This window comes from Vombatus ursinus, unplaced genomic scaffold (assembly GCF_900497805.2).
Source record: "Vombatus ursinus unplaced genomic scaffold, bare-nosed wombat genome assembly UNPS02011369.1, whole genome shotgun sequence".
NCBI lineage: Eukaryota > Metazoa > Chordata > Mammalia > Diprotodontia > Vombatidae > Vombatus > Vombatus ursinus.
This window is the reverse complement of record NW_020951147.1, coordinates 5,221,448-5,237,340: the sequence shown is the minus strand read 5'-3', so window position 1 is coordinate 5,237,340 and position 15,893 is coordinate 5,221,448. Positions and strand designations below refer to the sequence as shown.

General features: G+C 52.9%; 1 protein-coding gene across 1 annotated transcript in view; it reads left to right on the top strand.

Annotated features, from left to right (window-relative positions):
* The first annotated feature begins 4,046 nt into the window (after positions 1–4,046).
* The window catches only part of SCYL1 (SCY1 like pseudokinase 1), a 12,740-nt gene continuing 893 nt past the window's right edge, over positions 4,047–15,893 (top strand). The window contains exons 1-16 of the mRNA XM_027856305.1: positions 4,047–4,228; positions 4,497–4,637; positions 5,115–5,237; positions 5,346–5,572; positions 5,792–5,882; positions 6,077–6,232; positions 10,099–10,257; positions 10,387–10,494; positions 11,203–11,316; positions 12,224–12,379; positions 12,509–12,697; positions 13,500–13,575; positions 13,782–13,952; positions 14,436–14,611; positions 15,405–15,464; positions 15,578–15,787. Coding sequence (XP_027712106.1) covers positions 4,109–4,228; positions 4,497–4,637; positions 5,115–5,237; positions 5,346–5,572; positions 5,792–5,882; positions 6,077–6,232; positions 10,099–10,257; positions 10,387–10,494; positions 11,203–11,316; positions 12,224–12,379; positions 12,509–12,697; positions 13,500–13,575; positions 13,782–13,952; positions 14,436–14,611; positions 15,405–15,464; positions 15,578–15,787 — 2,277 coding nt within the window. The 5' untranslated portion in view covers positions 4,047–4,108. The remainder of the gene's footprint in view (positions 4,229–4,496; positions 4,638–5,114; positions 5,238–5,345; positions 5,573–5,791; positions 5,883–6,076; positions 6,233–10,098; positions 10,258–10,386; positions 10,495–11,202; positions 11,317–12,223; positions 12,380–12,508; positions 12,698–13,499; positions 13,576–13,781; positions 13,953–14,435; positions 14,612–15,404; positions 15,465–15,577; positions 15,788–15,893) is intronic.

The window sequence follows — 15,893 nt, the reverse complement described above, 5'->3', positions numbered from 1 at the left end:
ATGTGATGTGGCCATGTCATGTGGTCAGATCACATGATGTGATCAATCACACTGATAACACTGGACCAGCCCTGCACTCCTGGTGTAAATCCTACCTGGTCACAGTGTATTATTCTTGAGATAAGATGCTGTAATCTCTTTGCTAATATTTTATTTAAAATTTTTGCATCAATATTCATTAGGGAAATTGATCTATAATTTTCTTTCTCTGTCTTGACTCTTCCCGGTTTAGGTATCAGCACCATATTTGTATCATAGAAAGAATTTGGTAAGACTCCTTCTTCACCTGTTTTCACAAATAGTCTATATAGTATTGGAATTAATTGTTCCTTAAATGTTTGATAGAATTCGCTTGTAAATCCATCTGGCCGTGGAGATTTTTTCCTAAACAGTTCATTGATGGCTTGTTCAATTTCTTTTTCTGAGATGGGTCTATTTAAGTATTTTACTTCACCTTCTGTTAATCTGGGCAATTTATATTTTTGTAAATATTCATCCATTTCACTAAGATTATCAAATTTATTGGCACACAGTTGGGCAAAATAGCTGCTAATTATTGTTTTAATTTCTTCTTCATTGGTGGTGGATTCGCCCTTTTCATTTTTGATACTGGTAATTTGGTTTTCTTCTTTCTTTTTTTAATTAAATTAACCAAAGGTTTATCTATTTTATTGGTTTTTTCATAAAACCAGCTCTTAGTTTGATTTATTAGTTCAATAGTTTTCTTATTTTCAATTTTATTGATCTCTCCTTTGGTTTCCAGTATTTCTAGTTTGGTATTTGAGGATTTTTAATTTGTTCTTTCTCTAGGTTTTTTAGTTGCATGCCCAATTCATTGATCTCTTTCTCTATTTTATTCATGTAAGCATTTAGAGATATAAAACTTCCCTTAAGAATCGCTTTCACTGAATCCCGTAAGTTTTAGTATGTTGTCTCATTATTGTAATTCTCCTGGATGAAGTTATTGATTGTTTTTATGATTTGTTGTTTGGCCCATTCATTCCTTAGGATCAGATTATTTAGTTTCCAATTAATTTTTAGTCTATCTTTCCATGGCCCTTTATTACATACAATTTTTATTGCATCATGACCTGAAAAGGATGCATTTAATATTTCTGCCTTTCTGCATTGGATTGTGAGGTTTTTATGCCCCAGTGCATGGTCAATTTTTGTGTATGTGCCATGTACCTCCAAGAAAAAAGTATATTCCTTTCTATCCCCATTCAGTTTTCTCCAGAGGTCTACCATATCTAACTTTTCTAAAATTCTATTCACCTCCTTAACTTCTTTCTTGTTTTTTTGTTGTTTTTTTTTTGTGGTTAGATTTATCTAGTTCAGAGAGGGGAGGTTTAGGTCCCTCCACTAGTATAGTTTTGCTGTCTATTTCTTCCTGTAACTCCCTGAACTTCTCTAAGAATCTGGATGCTATAGGGACAGCTAGGTGGTGCAGTGGATAGAGCTCCAGCCTAGGAGTTGGGAGGACCTGAGTTCAAAATTGGCCTCAGACACTTGATACTTACTAGCTGTGTGACCCAGGACAAGTCACTTCACTCTGATTGCCTCACCAAAAAGAAAAAGATAAAAAAAAAAGAATTTGGATGCTATACCACTTGGTGCATGTATGTTTAGTACTGATATTACTTTATCGTCTATGGTGCCTTTTAGCAGGATGTAGTTTCCTTCCTTATCTCTTTTGATAACATCTATTTTTGCTTTTGCTTTGTCTGAGATCAGGATTGCTAACCCTGCTTTTTTTTTCTTCAGCTGACACATAACATACTCTACTCCAGCCTTTTACCTTTACCCTCTTTGTGTCCCTTTGTTTCAAATGTGTTTCCTGTAAACAACATACTGTAGTATTAAGGTTTTTAATCCATTCTGCTACACACTTCTGTTTTATGGGAGAGTTCAACCCATTCACATTCACAGTTATGATTACCATCTGTGTCTTTCTCTCCATCCTATTTCCTCCCATTTATGCTTTTCTTTCTCCTTTCTCCCTTTCCCTCTTCACTAGCGTTTTGCTTTGGACCACTGCCTCTCTCAGTCCCGCCTCCCTTCTATTAGCATCCTCCCTTTTCTTCCCCTTTACCCTTACTACTTTCCTCCTTTCTATCCCCCCCTCCCTTTTCTTTCCCGTTTTCCCTCCTACTGCCTATAGGGCCAGTTAGATTTCTATACCTGAATATGTCATTCCCTCCTTGAGCCTAATCTGATGGGAGGAAGGTTCAAACAACGCTCATCTCCCTTCCTTCTTTCTCTCTGCTGTAACAGGTTTTTGTGCCTTTTCCTGTAATGTAATTACATTACATCACCCTTGTCTGCCTCCTTCTTTCCTTTCCTCCCAGCACAATCCCTTACTTAGATTCATTTAACCCACTTGGATATTTTTTTTATCATTACATCAAACTTATACCCATCCCCTCTGTGTATATCCCTTTAAAGTGGTGTAATAACAATACAGTTCTCAAGAGTTACAAGTGTCATCTTCCCTTGTACAGATGTAAACAGTTTGCCCTTGTTAATAACACGTTGTTTCTTTCTGTCTCCTTTATCCTTTTATGTCTCCCTTGAGTCCTGTATTTGAAGATCAAATTTTCTGTTGAGCTCTGGTCTTTTCATCAGGAAGGTTTGGAAGTCCCCTATTTCATTGAATATCCATCTCCTCCCCTGAAAGATCATGCTCATTTTCGCTGGGTAGTTGATCCTTGGTTGTAATCCAAGCTCCTTTGCCTTGTGGAATATCGTATTCCACACCCTACGATATTTTAATGCAGAAGCTAAAGGTCCTGAGTAATCCTGTGGTTCCATGATATTTAAATTGTTTCTTTCTGGTTGCTTGCAGTATTTTCTCTTTGACCTGGTAATTTTGGAATTTGGCTACTATATTCCTTGGCGTTTTCCATTTGGGATCTTTTTCCAGAAGTGATTGGTGAACTCTTCCTATGGCTATTTTACCCTCTCCACCCAGACTTTGCCTGGAGGCCTCCTCTAGTGACTCGGGCCCTTCCAGCCTTTGGACAATCCCTCCATTTGGCAGAGATACTGGGGTGATTTGCCATGTCCTTCTCCAGCTCATTTTACAGATGAGGAAACTGAGGCAGACATGGTGAAGTGACTTGCCCAGGGTCACACAGCTAGTACGTGTCTGAAGCCAGATTTGCACTCATCTTCTATCCACCTAGTCGCCCCTCGAGGATAGCAGTGGTTAGCACTTATGTAGCACCTACTGTGCGCCAGGCCTTGTGCTAAGAGCTCTGCAAAAGTCACCTCATTCAATCCTCACAAGAGCCCCGGGAGGCAGGCGCTGTTATTACTGCTACTATTATATGTTACATTACATATTGTTACTAACCTAGTATTACTATGACTATTTACAGATGAGGAGGCTAGATCCAGAGGAATCTCGGAGCCCCTCGTGTTAGAGTTGAGGAAACTGAGGCCCAGGGACGTGCGACCTGCCCAAGGTGGGGCAGGATTTGAACCCAGGTCCTCTGACTCCAGTGTACTCCTGTGCCTCCGAAACTCACTGGAGGAATGACCATGGGCAAGTCATTTCCCCTCGAAGACTCAGTTTCCCACCAAGTGCATGCCCCGGATTTGCCAGCGTCAGCTGTATTACGCAGCTTCTCCCTTCCGCTTCCTCCCCATCCTGCTCCCTCCCTCCCCCGCACAGTCTTCCGGCGCTCGAGAGGCCCCGCCCCCTCGAGGCCCCGCCCCTGAGCGCCCCTCTCTGGGGCAGGCGGGAGGAAGAGAAGACTGGAAAAGGAGGGGCCAGAGGAGCTAGTAGATGGAGGGGGCTGGGGGCGGGGCCTGAGGAGCGCCGGCCGGAGCCGCGGGCGGGCCTGCGGGGGCGGAGCCTCGAGGGGGCGGGACCCGAATGGGGGCGGGCCCCGGGGGTGGTGCTGGGGGAGGCCCTCGGGGGCGGTGCCACCATTGGCGGAGCCGCGAGGGGCGGGACCCTCGGCGGGGCGGGGCCTCGAGGGGGCGGAGCCGGGCCCGGGCAGAGCCGGAGCCGTAGCCGGAGCCGTAGCCGGAGCCGGAGCCGGAGCCGGAGCTGGAGCCGGAGCCCGAGCGGAGCCGGGCCTGAGCCGGGGCCGGGCGGAAGATGTGGTTCTTCGCCCGGGACCCGATCCGAGACTTCCCGTACGAGCTGAGCCCGGAGCCCCCCGAGGGCGGCGGCGCGCCGGGCCCGGGACTGTGGGCGCTGCACCGCGGCAAGAAGAAGGTGACGGGCCGGGGCCAGGGAGCAGGCCGCGCTGGCTGGAGTCCGGGCGGCCGGAGGTGGCCGGCCCCGCCCCCGGCCCGCCCCCGGCCCGCCCGGCCTGACGTGGCCCCCGCGGCGCAGGGCAGCCCCGGGGGAGGGCCCTCGGGGGTCCTGGGGGCGGGAGACCCTGCTCCCCCCCCAGCGGAGCCCCCACGTGTTCCGGGGCGAGGGAAGGGGGCGGGGGGACCCCCAAGCTCCCCTCCCCCCACCAGCCCGCACTTCCCCGCAGGCCACGGGAAATGCGGTGTCCGTGTTCGTGTACGAGGCCAAGCCCGGGGACGAGGAGCAGACGCTGGTGGCCAAAGCAGCCTTCAAGCGGCTCAAAACCTTGCGGCACCCCAACATCCTGGCCTACCTCGATGGGCTGGAGGTAGGCGGACCGGGGCGCCCCGCCCCAGGACCTCTCCGACCGCAGACTCCTCCTCTGCCCTTCCCTCGGTTTCCCCTTTAGCCTTTACTCGCCTGTTCTTTCTCTGACCGCCCCAGGTGAACGTCTTCCCTTCCCATAACATCACAGGGACTTTGGAGATTCACTAGTCTTAACCTCCTCACTTACAGATGGGGAAACTGAGGCCCAGAGAGGGGAATGGGGGCACTTTCCCCTTTCTACTGTGTCCGTCCTCTCCCATTGTCTTTAAGACCTCCCCCTCCCCACAACGATCTCCACATGCCTTGCTCAGGCCCTCTTCAGTCCCAGCCCCAGTCTGGTCAGTCAGTTTCTTCCTCTTGTCCCTAATCACTTAACCCCCTCACCTTCACCTGCCTTGTTTCTAACTTCCCATCTGTCTCAGCTCGGGGATCTGTGCTCCCCGGCCGGTACTGACCTACGTCTTGGTCCTTCTCCCAGACAGACAAATGCCTTCATGTGGTGACTGAGCCTGTGACCCCACTAGGGACGTACCTGAAGTTGAAAGCAGAAACGGGGGGCCTGAGTGAGCTGGAGATCTCCTGGGGGCTGCATCAGATTGTGGTGAGAACCGGATGCCGGCATCCCCCTCGGCTCGCCCTTTGGGGGTGGTGAGGGCGGGGTGCTGCCAGCCTGCCAAGCCGTGCCCCCAGCCTGACCTCATCCCCACAGAAAGCCCTGAGCTTCCTGGTAAATGACTGCAGCCTCATTCACAACAATGTGTGTACCGCGGCTGTCTTTGTGGACCGAGCTGGGGAGTGGAAGCTGGGGGGCCTCGATTACATGTACTCGGCCCAGGGGGACGTCGGGGAGCTCCCCCGCAAGGGGATCCCCGACCTGGAGCGCTACGACCCACCTGAGATGACGGACAGCAGCAGCAAAAGCGTGGGGGAGAAGTGGTGAGCATGGGGGATTGGGTGGGCAGGACCGTCAAGCCCCTCGTGGAATGAGACCTTGGCAGTGAGGAACAGGAGAGCAGGGTCAGGACCCTCCGTCATCCACCTTCTCCTCCCTGGCCTGCAGGAAAGGGGAGGGAGGAGTAGGGAGCCCTGATGCCCCCTGGCTCAGCATGGTCAGGCCCAGGAGGGCCCCTGAGTCCTGTCTTTGGGTCAACACAGGTCAGCCGACATGTGGAGACTGGGCTGTCTAATCTGGGAGGTGTTCAATGGCCCCCTGACCCGGGCCTCTTCCCTGCGCTCCCTGGGGAAGGTGAGTCTCTGGGATCTGGTTTCCCCCGGCCATCCCCTCGGGATGTCCCCTTGTTTCGTGGCCTTGCCTTACTCCCTTCAGCCATGTACCCCTCTCCCTTCTCTGGTCATCCTGGCCCTCCTGCCACCCGCCTCATTCAGCCCCTCGTCCTCCCTGGCCCACTGAGGCCCCTCTCGTGCCTACCCTTCTTCCAGATTCCAAAGTCTCTGGTTCCCCATTACTGCGAGTTGGTGGGGGCCAACCCCAGGGTGCGTCCCAATCCATCCCGCTTCCTGCAGAACTGCCGGGCCCCTGGCGGTTTCATGTGCAACAGCTTTGTGGAGACCAACCTCTTCCTTGAGGAGATCCAGGTGAGCTCAGCACGAGAGAGCTGCCCCCGAGAGTAAGGGCAGTGTTGGACTGCCTTGGGCCTCGCTTGTCCCTTGTGCTCTGTCCGCCTGGGGCTGGAGCACCTGGACCTCTGGTGCTCTTCCGAATTTCTTCTTTCTGTGTCCTTTGTAAGCCTGGGGAAATGTTGTACATGTACGCACGCGTGCACACACACAGGTTCCCCTCACTATAAATGCTTTTACCTGGCTGGCGATAGTGTTCCAATATAGACACTAGAAAACAAAAAATGTAATCTGCACTCAATAGAGGAGAGGGGACTTGGGGTGTGGAATGTGGCATGCGCCATCAGCTTTGCTGTTTGTTTTTCGATTCCAAGGGAATTCGGTGTGGGGTATGTTGAGAAATGATGTGTGTTGGGCTTTATTTAAGTTATCCATTTTTAAAAGCAGGACAGAAGTGTCCGCACACACGCAGGAACAACAAAGCCCCTCCTGTGACACTCAGCCTCTTATAGGATCGTGGCTAGTTTAGAAATGAAATCAGGAAGGGCGTTGGGCAGCAGGGGGAAAGGGGCCTGGCCCAGGAGTCGAGACCTAGATCTCAACCCCAGCCTGATGCCCACTAACTGCACTGCTTTGGGTAACCCGTGAATATGAACCTCGGTTTCTTCATCTGTAAAGGGAAGGGGCTGGACTGGGTGCCCCCCAAGGGCCCCTCTAGCGCCCGCCTTCTAAGCTTTTTCTATTCTCTTGGACCCCTGGGCTTTGTTTTTGTGGACTGATCTGAGCACTGGGCCAGGAGTCAGGAAGACCTCAGTTCAAATCCAGCCCCATTGTGTGATCCCTGGGCAAGTCACTTAACGTCTTGTTGGCTGAGTTTCCTCAACTGTAAAATGAGGATAATAATAGTATCTGTGCAGGGTTGCTGTGAGGATGAAGTGGGATAATGATTGTCAGGTGCTTACTGGCACACAGTAGGTGCTGTATATAAATGCTGATTCCCTCCCCCCTTATCTGTACTCCCTGCCCATCCTTAGAGAAGGGAGCTAGGGGCCAGGGCTATGTGATGGGTAGCACTGGGGACGTGGGCACTAGAGTTTGCCAAGTGTTAGCAGATGCCCAACTCGCCCATTTTACAGAAGAGGAAACAGGTCCAGGGAGGGGAAATGATTTATCCAAGGTTACACAGGATTCAAACCTAGGTCCCTTTGCTCCAAATGCAGCAGGCTTTCCACAGCCTGGCTATGGTTTTGAAAACTCATTCATGGTTCAGCGTCACTTGGGAAGGAGTTCTGGAGGGGAATGCCCCAAGGATTTGTGCTAGGCCCTGTGAGGTTTAACATTTCTACCAGAGTCTTGGATAAAAGTGTAGAGGCCGTGCATTCAGTTTGGAAGGTGGCACTTCCAAAGCAAAAAGAGTTCACAGTCTCTGGACATCAAGATCCACATTCAAAAGGTTCTTGACAGACTAGAGGCCTGGGACAAATCAAAAAAGATGGAATTTTTTTTTAATTTTTTTTAATTTTTCTTTTTTGATGAGCAACTGGGATTAAGTGACTTGCCCAGGGTCACACAGCTAGTAAGTGTCAAGTGTCTGAGGCTGGATTTGAACTCAGGTCCTCCTGAATCCAGGGCCGGTGCTCTATCCACTGCGCCACCTCACTGCCCCCAGAAGATGGAATTTTTTTTAAAAAGTTTTATAAATTGCTTTTTGTTTTTGACGCGGCTATCATTTCCCAATACCCAACATTCCCTCCCCCACACCCTTCCCTGTAACACGAAAAAAGAAAAGCAAAAGCGACTGAGTGCCAGTGATGTATGCACCATTCTGTATCTATAGTCCCACCTCCAGCTCCTGACCTAAGGCACTTTTTATAGCTTGGTGACCTGGGGCAAGTCACTTAACCTCTGTCTACCTCCTCAGTTTCCTCATCTGTAAAATGGAGGTAATGATAGCACTTCCCTCCCAGAGTTGTTGTGAGGATAAAATGTGATGATATTTCCAAAGTGCTTTGCAAACCTTAAAGCATTACATAAATTATTATGATTATTATAGGAAACACCCAGTATAGAAACTCCTCTCACCCACGTCAGGCATTCAATGATTTGTCTGTGACTTATGGTCCTGGAGCTGTGTGGGGCCTTGAGAGGTTAAGTGACTTGTCCATGGTGGCACAGCTGTTAAGTGTCAGAGACAAGACTTGAACCCAGACTTTTCCAGCTCCAAGGCTGGCTCTCTATGCCTTTCTACTGTTTTCCTACAGCCCTTCTAAAACATTGGCTGTTTTTGGCTTTATCTTTGCCGATTTAGTGTGTATGAAGTGAAATCTCATAATTTTTGTAGAATACTGTCTTGCACTTTGGTTTTAATTTCTCTTATTAGTAATTTGGAACATTTTTCATTTGATTGTTGATGGTTTTCATTTCTTCTTTTGGAAGGGAACAAGCATTTATAAAGTGCCTACTAAAAGTTTTACAAATGTTACCTCATTTGATTCTCAAGGTACTGTTGTTATCCCCACTTTACACTTAAAGAAACTGAAGCAGACGGGTAAAATGACTTTCTTAAGATCACCTGGATAGTATATGTTTGAGGCAGGAGTTGAACTCAGGTCTTCCTGACTCCCAGCCCAGTGCTCTAACCATTTTACCACCTGTCTGCCCCGTGATCATTTATGTATTGTGATTGGCTCTTAGTCTCATATGTTTGTGTTAGTTTTTTCTATAGAATGTCAAGCTTTTATCTGGGACATCTGATGCAAAGATTTCCCTACTGTCAGTTTCTCTTCTTATCCTAATTGCAATAATTTTGAATTAATATTTTTATTTCATTAAATATTTCCCAATTACATGTAAAAAAATTTTAACACTCATTTTTTAAAATTTTGGATTCCAGATTCTCTCCCTCCATCCCAACCCTCCCCCCTCCTTGAGAAGGCAAACAATTTGATTTCGATTATACATGTGAGGTCATGTGAAACATATTTCCATATTAGGCATTTAACATTTTTTATAATAGGAGATTATTTGTTTTGTCCTTTGTGTTCCCCTCTATCGCTTGTTTGGTTATGGAATCTCTCGACTGGAGTGCTGAAAGGCATCTCCTTCAGCTCTTTCTTTTTAGGAGGAGATCTCATGTGTTAGTTCACTTTGGGAGCATCTCATGATTTCCCAGTGGGTGCCCTTAAATAATGGATGTTTTCTAGGAAGAAGGATTGTTTCTGGGGGATTTGGAGCTAGTCAAATGAGGAGGCACAGTGAAGCAGCAGTTCATGGGGGGCGGGTTAGTGGTCTCCAAGCTTGATGGGAGTTAAAAGCCAACACAGAGAAGACGGCGCCAGGACTAGGGAGGCGACAGGCCCACTTGCATTCTGTCCTAGGCAGACATCATCTAGGATGTTTTGAATGCCACATTTTAGGAAAGAAATGAACAAGCTGTAGAAGAGAACAAGTATGTAGAAGAGAACAAGTAGTGTGGAGAAGGGCCTTGAAAATGCCTTAGGAGGATGAATGGAAGAAACTGGGGATGGAGAAGAGGAGGCTTATGGAGCATGATAAAGGCTTGTCACATGGAAGACTTCAGGAACAGAACTAGGAGAAATGGGTGCATGTTGGAAAGAGGCATATTAAGGTTTAATGTCAGGAAGAAACAAAACAAAACAAACGGCTTCTGCGCTACCAGAGCCACCTACAAGTGGACTGGTCTTCTGGTGCTGGTAGGTTCTTCATCGGACGTCATCAAGCACAGGCTAGATGGCCACTTCCCAGAGATGCTATAGTGGGAATTCTTGCTCAGGTATGGATTAGATTAGGGGATTCCTGAATTCCCTTCCTCTGAGGTTTTGTGATTCTGTCTCACATCTATCTTACACTGACTACTCTAACAGATCAAAGAACCTGCTGAGAAGCAGAAATTCTTCCAGGAACTGAGCAAGAACCTGGATTCCTTCCCTGAGGATTTTTGCCGGCATAAGATCCTGCCCCAGCTGCTGACAGCATTTGAATACGGCAGTGCTGGAGCAGTCATCCTCACCCCTCTCTTCAAGGTGAGCTAAGCTTCGTGTGACCAGGAGGGGGAGAAGAGCTGCCCTCGGCTACCGAGGTCCCAAGCTGACTTTCTGCCTGGACTGAGTTGGGACCACAGGTTTGCGCCTCCAGCCTCCGTTCTTTTGCAGGTTGGCAAGTTCCTCAATGCTGAAGAGTACCAGCAGAAAATCATTCCTGTGGTGGTAAAGATGTTCTCCTCCACCGACCGGGCCATGCGGATCCGCTTACTGCAGCAGGTGGGCTGCTCTCTACCCCTGTCCAGGGCCTTGCTTCCCAGCCTGGGTTCCAGCGGCCCTCAGGGTCCTGGGGCAGGGATGTGTCTTTGCTGGAGGAGGTGGGGGTGGGTGAGAGGAAAGCAGTAAACCCTGGATTTGGAGTAGGGGAGTCAGAGGACCAGCTGGCTGCCTGTGGGGCCCGGGGCACAGAACTTCTGGCCTTCACTTTCCTCCTTGGGAGGATGGTGACCTTGATCTCTAAGGCCCCTTCAGTCCTCAGAGGTACCCACAGTAATGAGCTGTGGAAGAAAACCCAAGTGGCAAAGGCCCTGGTATTTTGGGCTGGCCAAAAGGATCCTTTTTGAGCTGAAGCGATACCAGGCAGCAGCTGGAAAGGAAGCCCGAGGGTTATGTCCTGCTGGTTCAGCCTGAGCCCAGGATCAGGAATGTTGCCAGCTCGTCTTTGTTGTTTGTAGACTAGTTGGGGAAACTGAGGCAAAGAAGGCCCCAAGAATGAGTGAGCAAGCGAAGGAACCTTAAGTCCTTTCTATTTGGCGAGCACCGTGCCAGATAAATAGATGGAAATACAAAACATGTCCTGATAAAGGGACCCAGCCCGAGGAGGAGAGTGCAGGTGTGGGCGCCTTGCTGCCCCAGCTCTGGGCACTGGCTCTCCCTTGGTGCCTGCCCCGGCCTCACGTGTCTCCTCTTCGCACCCCCGTGGCACAGATGGAGCAGTTCATTCAGTACCTCAATGAGCCAACAGTCAACACTCAGATCTTCCCCCATGTTGTGCACGGCTTCCTGGACACCAACCCTGCCATCCGGGAGCAGACCGTCAAGGTGCATTGGGAGGGGCTGAGCCCTGGCCACGTGGGATACGAGGCACCCTGACCATCGGGGCCCGTTGTCAGCCCAGGGAGGCCCTAGGAGTGGGCCTTGCCGCGCTCTGGCTCTGGGACCTCAGACAAAGCGTCTCCCTTCGTCATCTTGAAAAGGAAGGGGTCAGGCTGAGATGAGCTTTCAGCCCCTCCCCTCTCCCAAGGGTTTGGTTGCCGTGGGATCTCCTTGGGATGAGTCCATAGCTGGAGGGGTCACAATCAGTCTTCCTTCTGGACCTGGGAAGTGGGAAGCAAGGGGTGGGGCGGGGCAGGTGGCCAGCTGCTGACTCTCCCGTCCTCTGCGTTGGTGGGAAGTTGGGAGCTTTGGGTGGGTGGGATGCCAGGACAGGGGTACCTGGGTCTGGATGCTGGCCCTGCCACGTACTATTGTCAGTGTGCCCCGGGACCCCACAAATGTGACCGCCTCAGCCCGGTGCCCCTCTTTATTGAGGCTGGCAAGTTGGTGTAGTGAAAACAGGCACTCGAGTCTGAGGCTCTGGGTTTAAATCTCTGCTCTTCCACGTACTGCCTGCGTGACCCCAACCCGACCCCGATCCTCAGGCCTCATTTAGAGGAGGGGGTGACTCGGCCTGCTGAGGTCCTTTCCAGTCCTAGGCAGAGGGTCCAAACTCGGGTCCTTTCTCTGAGGGTGTCTGCCAAGGGATCCGTCCGCGGGCCCTCTTTGGGAACAAGCTTCCTGTCAGCTCCTTCTCAGGAGGCCGCCAGAGCGTGGGCAGCAGCCTTCGTGGGGGAGAAGAGAGCGGGGCCCGCAGCGGGCCGGGTGGGCTTGGGGCCGGCCGAGGGCCTCCAGGGTCCTGGAAAGGTTCTGAGCCAGGCTGTGGCCCCCGGCCTCCCGTTCTGTCCTCTAGTCCATGCTGCTCCTGGCTCCGAAGCTGAGCGAGCAGAATCTTAACGTGGAGTTGATGAAGCACTTTGCCAGGCTCCAGGCCAAGGACGACCAGGGCCCCATCCGCTGCAACACCACCGTGTGCCTGGGCAAGATTGGCCCCTACCTCAGCGCCAGCGTGAGTTGGGCATCTGCCTCTGCACCGCCCCAGCCTGGGGGGCCTCCGTCTGTCCCCTGCTTCCTCTGGTGCCCTCCAGAGCGGGCTTGGCTGGAACAGGGCCGCTGAGCGCCATCTCCTCTTCCTCAGACCAGACACCGGGTCCTCACGTCGGCGTTCAGCCGGGCCACCAGGGACCCCTTCGCCCCATCGAGGGCGGCAGGAGTCCTGGGCTTTGCCGCCACCCACAACCTCTACTCCATGAATGACTGCGCCCTCAAGATCCTGCCGGTCCTCTGCACCCTCACTGTAGACCCTGAGAAAACTGTGCGCGACCAGGTAAGGCACCAGGCCAGCCTCTGCTGGCCGGACAAGACACAGGCTGCCGAACAGACCTGGGACCTGAGCTCACCCCCGGCCCTGTGGATTTCACACCAGCTTCTCTGCTGGCTCTCTGAACCATCTCCTGCCTCCATTCTTTTGCCTAGGCTGTGCCTCGATGCACTCTGTGCCCCCCAGTCGCCTCCCCAGAAGCCTCCTTTGGGCCTCCCAGCCCCAGGGGATTGCTGTCCTCAGATTGTCTCAGAAAGTTGTGCGGCCCTCTCCTTTTGCCTTTTTTCCAGGCTGTTCTGAGTCACGTTTGCTGGTGTCTGAGCCCAAATATCATCCATTGTTTTAGAATCTTAGATCCGGAGCTGGAAGAGAGGGCCATTAGGGGGAACTGGGTCTAATCCTTTTCTATTACAGATGGGGAAACCAAGGCCCAGGGAGGTGAAGATGATTGGGTCATAGAAGTAGAGCTGGAAGGGACCTCGGGGTCTGCCCAGGGCAGTCCCTTCCTTATACTCCTCTCTGAAGCAGGATTTGAACCCAGCCCCTGTGTCTTTAGAGCCCCATCACACACAGTATCCTTCAAAAGTGTTTGTTAAAAATCCTGAGGTCCCCTAGTGTTCCATTGTACAGATCAAGAAACTGAGTCCCTGAGGTAACTCACTGTCTAGGGTGCGGTGTGATGGGGTGGGGTCTCCCGGCTCCCAGCCTCTCCCCCCTCCCCTCCTCTGTGCTCTGGCTGCCTCTGGATTCCTGGGCAGGCCCTCTCCCCCAGGGCCTCCACTTTCCCTCCTCCTCTCTCCACCCACAGGCTTTCAAGGCCATTCGAAGCTTCCTAACCAAACTTGAGTCTGTGTCTGAAGACCCAGCCCAGCTGGAGGAGATGGGTGAGCGTGTGTGGCCGCCCCTCTCCCCCTCAGGCCTTCTTCCTGGTACTGTGTGGCACCACCCCAGCGGTATTTGTCGATAGCCTCGGTACCTCCCCTGAGGACCAGGCCTGCCCCCTAACAGCCCCCTAGCCGCAGGCTCCCCACGCTGCCCTCCCCAGGGATCTCGCCCCCGGGCACTCCACATCGTCCTCTCTTTCCCCCAGAAAAAGATGTCCACAGAGCCTCCAGTCCCAGGCAGGGGACCAGCGCAGCGAGCTGGGCCGGCTGGGCCGTGACGGGTGTCTCCTCCTTCACCTCCAAGCTGATCCGAGCCAACCCCGCCCCCACTGATAGCACCCCAGCCAGCGACACCCCTCTCAGGCCGCTCCCAGAAGGTGAGTCTTCCAATTCCCTGGGAGCTTAGGATTCCATACTGTCCCCTGCCCCCCGTCATCATCATCAACAGACGGCGTCTGCAGCCCCTAGCATCCTGTGTCTCCTCCTGCCCTGGATGCTTTAGTCTCTGGACCTCAGTTCCCTGGGGCCGGATAAGATGGCCTCTGAGGACCCCTGGGAGGTTTTCACTTGGGGAGTGAGTCTGGGAGCCCCCATGCCACCTCACTTAGCCTCTCCTCAGTTTCTGTCCCTAGCACTGGAATTTAGATCTGCCTAAACTTCCAAGCCCCATTCCCTGCCTGGGTGGGGCTCCTTCCCCCTGCACAGCTGCAGCAGCCTGGAGCATCCATCCCTGGCCATCAGAGGCCCTGGCGGGAACATCCCCCCGGCTTCTCTCTCACCAGTTATGGGCACATAGGAAATCTGGGTTCTCTGAGAAGGCTGGTCGACTCCTGATGCGCCCCCTTTCCTCTCCTCCCCAGGCCCCTCAGCAGCAGCCCCAGTCCCAGCCCTAGCAGCTGCCCCTGCCCAGGTCCCTTCGGTGACCTCAGGTCAGTGGGACACAAGAGGGGAGGGGGAGGACGAGGAGGAGGAGGCAGCCGAGGAAGGGGAGGGCTCTGCTGACCGGTGGGACGACGAAGACTGGGGCAGCCTGGAGGTAAGCGGGACCACGGATTGCTCTCTGGGCTCTCCCTCTGCCCCTGCCCACGCTGGAATGGAGGGTCTGGGAGGGCAGGGGCTGTCCCCCTTTGGGCTCAAGTCCCTGGACTGCTGATTTCGTGTTCAGTCAGTAAGTCTCTTAGGGTGTGGAGGGGGAAGTGACCTCTGGAAGCACCGAGGCCGGGCGGCAGGGGGGTGGGAGCCCCCATCTTCGTTCCTGCCTAGTGACCCCTTTCTGCCGGTATGCTTCCTTTAGCCACCCACCAAATCTGTCGTCCCGGGGCTGGGGAGGAGTGAGGCCGTTAGGTGGCCCAGGACCCCATCCTCAGATGCATCCTAGCTGGGTGACCCTGGACAAGTCACTTCACTTCTCTTTGCCTCAACTTTTTTCCCTGTAAAATGAGGATTCACGATAGCACCTCCTCCCAGGGTAGTTCAAAGGAGCTAATGTTTGTAAAGTGCTTTGTCCATCCCAGCTGTCTCCCTTCTGTGGCCCCAGGAAGCACGCTGCGGGCTAGGGCCTCCTTTGCGGTACTCTGCACATGGGTTTGAGGATTTTCTTAGGATGTGTGTCCTTTACGGCCCCCTGGAGACCATACCTTCTCCTGCCTTCCCGGGCCTCCTTCCCACATTCTGCAGGGGTGCCTGTGGCAGCATCGGCTGCTCCTGCCAGATTCGGAGGGTTCAGGGAAGCCCCACTTGGGGGTGGGGAGGGCTGTCTGGTGCCAGAGTTGGGGCTGGGGTCCCCTACCCCTCCTCGGGCTCACCTCCTGCCCCTTCCTTTACAACAGGAAGGAGAGGCTCAGCGAGAAAACTGGAGCATCAATGATGGGGAGCACCAGTCCAGGAGGGTGAGGCCCTGGGTCCGGGGTGGGGGGGTGGTGACCAGTAGTGGGGCCCCTGAATCCAGGTGGTCCAGAGACTCTGCCACCCCCCCAGCCTCTCCAACCCTCTCCCATCGCAGGCTGGCAGCCCCTCTCGGAAGCCCCCCGAGTCTGACTGGAGCAGCTGGGAGGCCGAAGGCTCCTGGGACCAGGGCTGGCAGGAGTCAAGGCCCCAGAAACTGCCCGAAGGCACCAAGCTGGCCAGTGAGTACAACTGGGGTGGGACGGAGACCAGCGAGAAGGCAGATCCCTTTTCAGCCCTGGCACCTCGCCTAACTGCCAACACACAGGTATCATGTGTGGGTGAGCTCTGCCCAGGTGGGGGGGAGGCCTGCTCAGCCTGGGTGGGAGGGGGAGGCCTGCCTAGCTTGGGGGTGGGGAGGGGGAGGCCTGCCT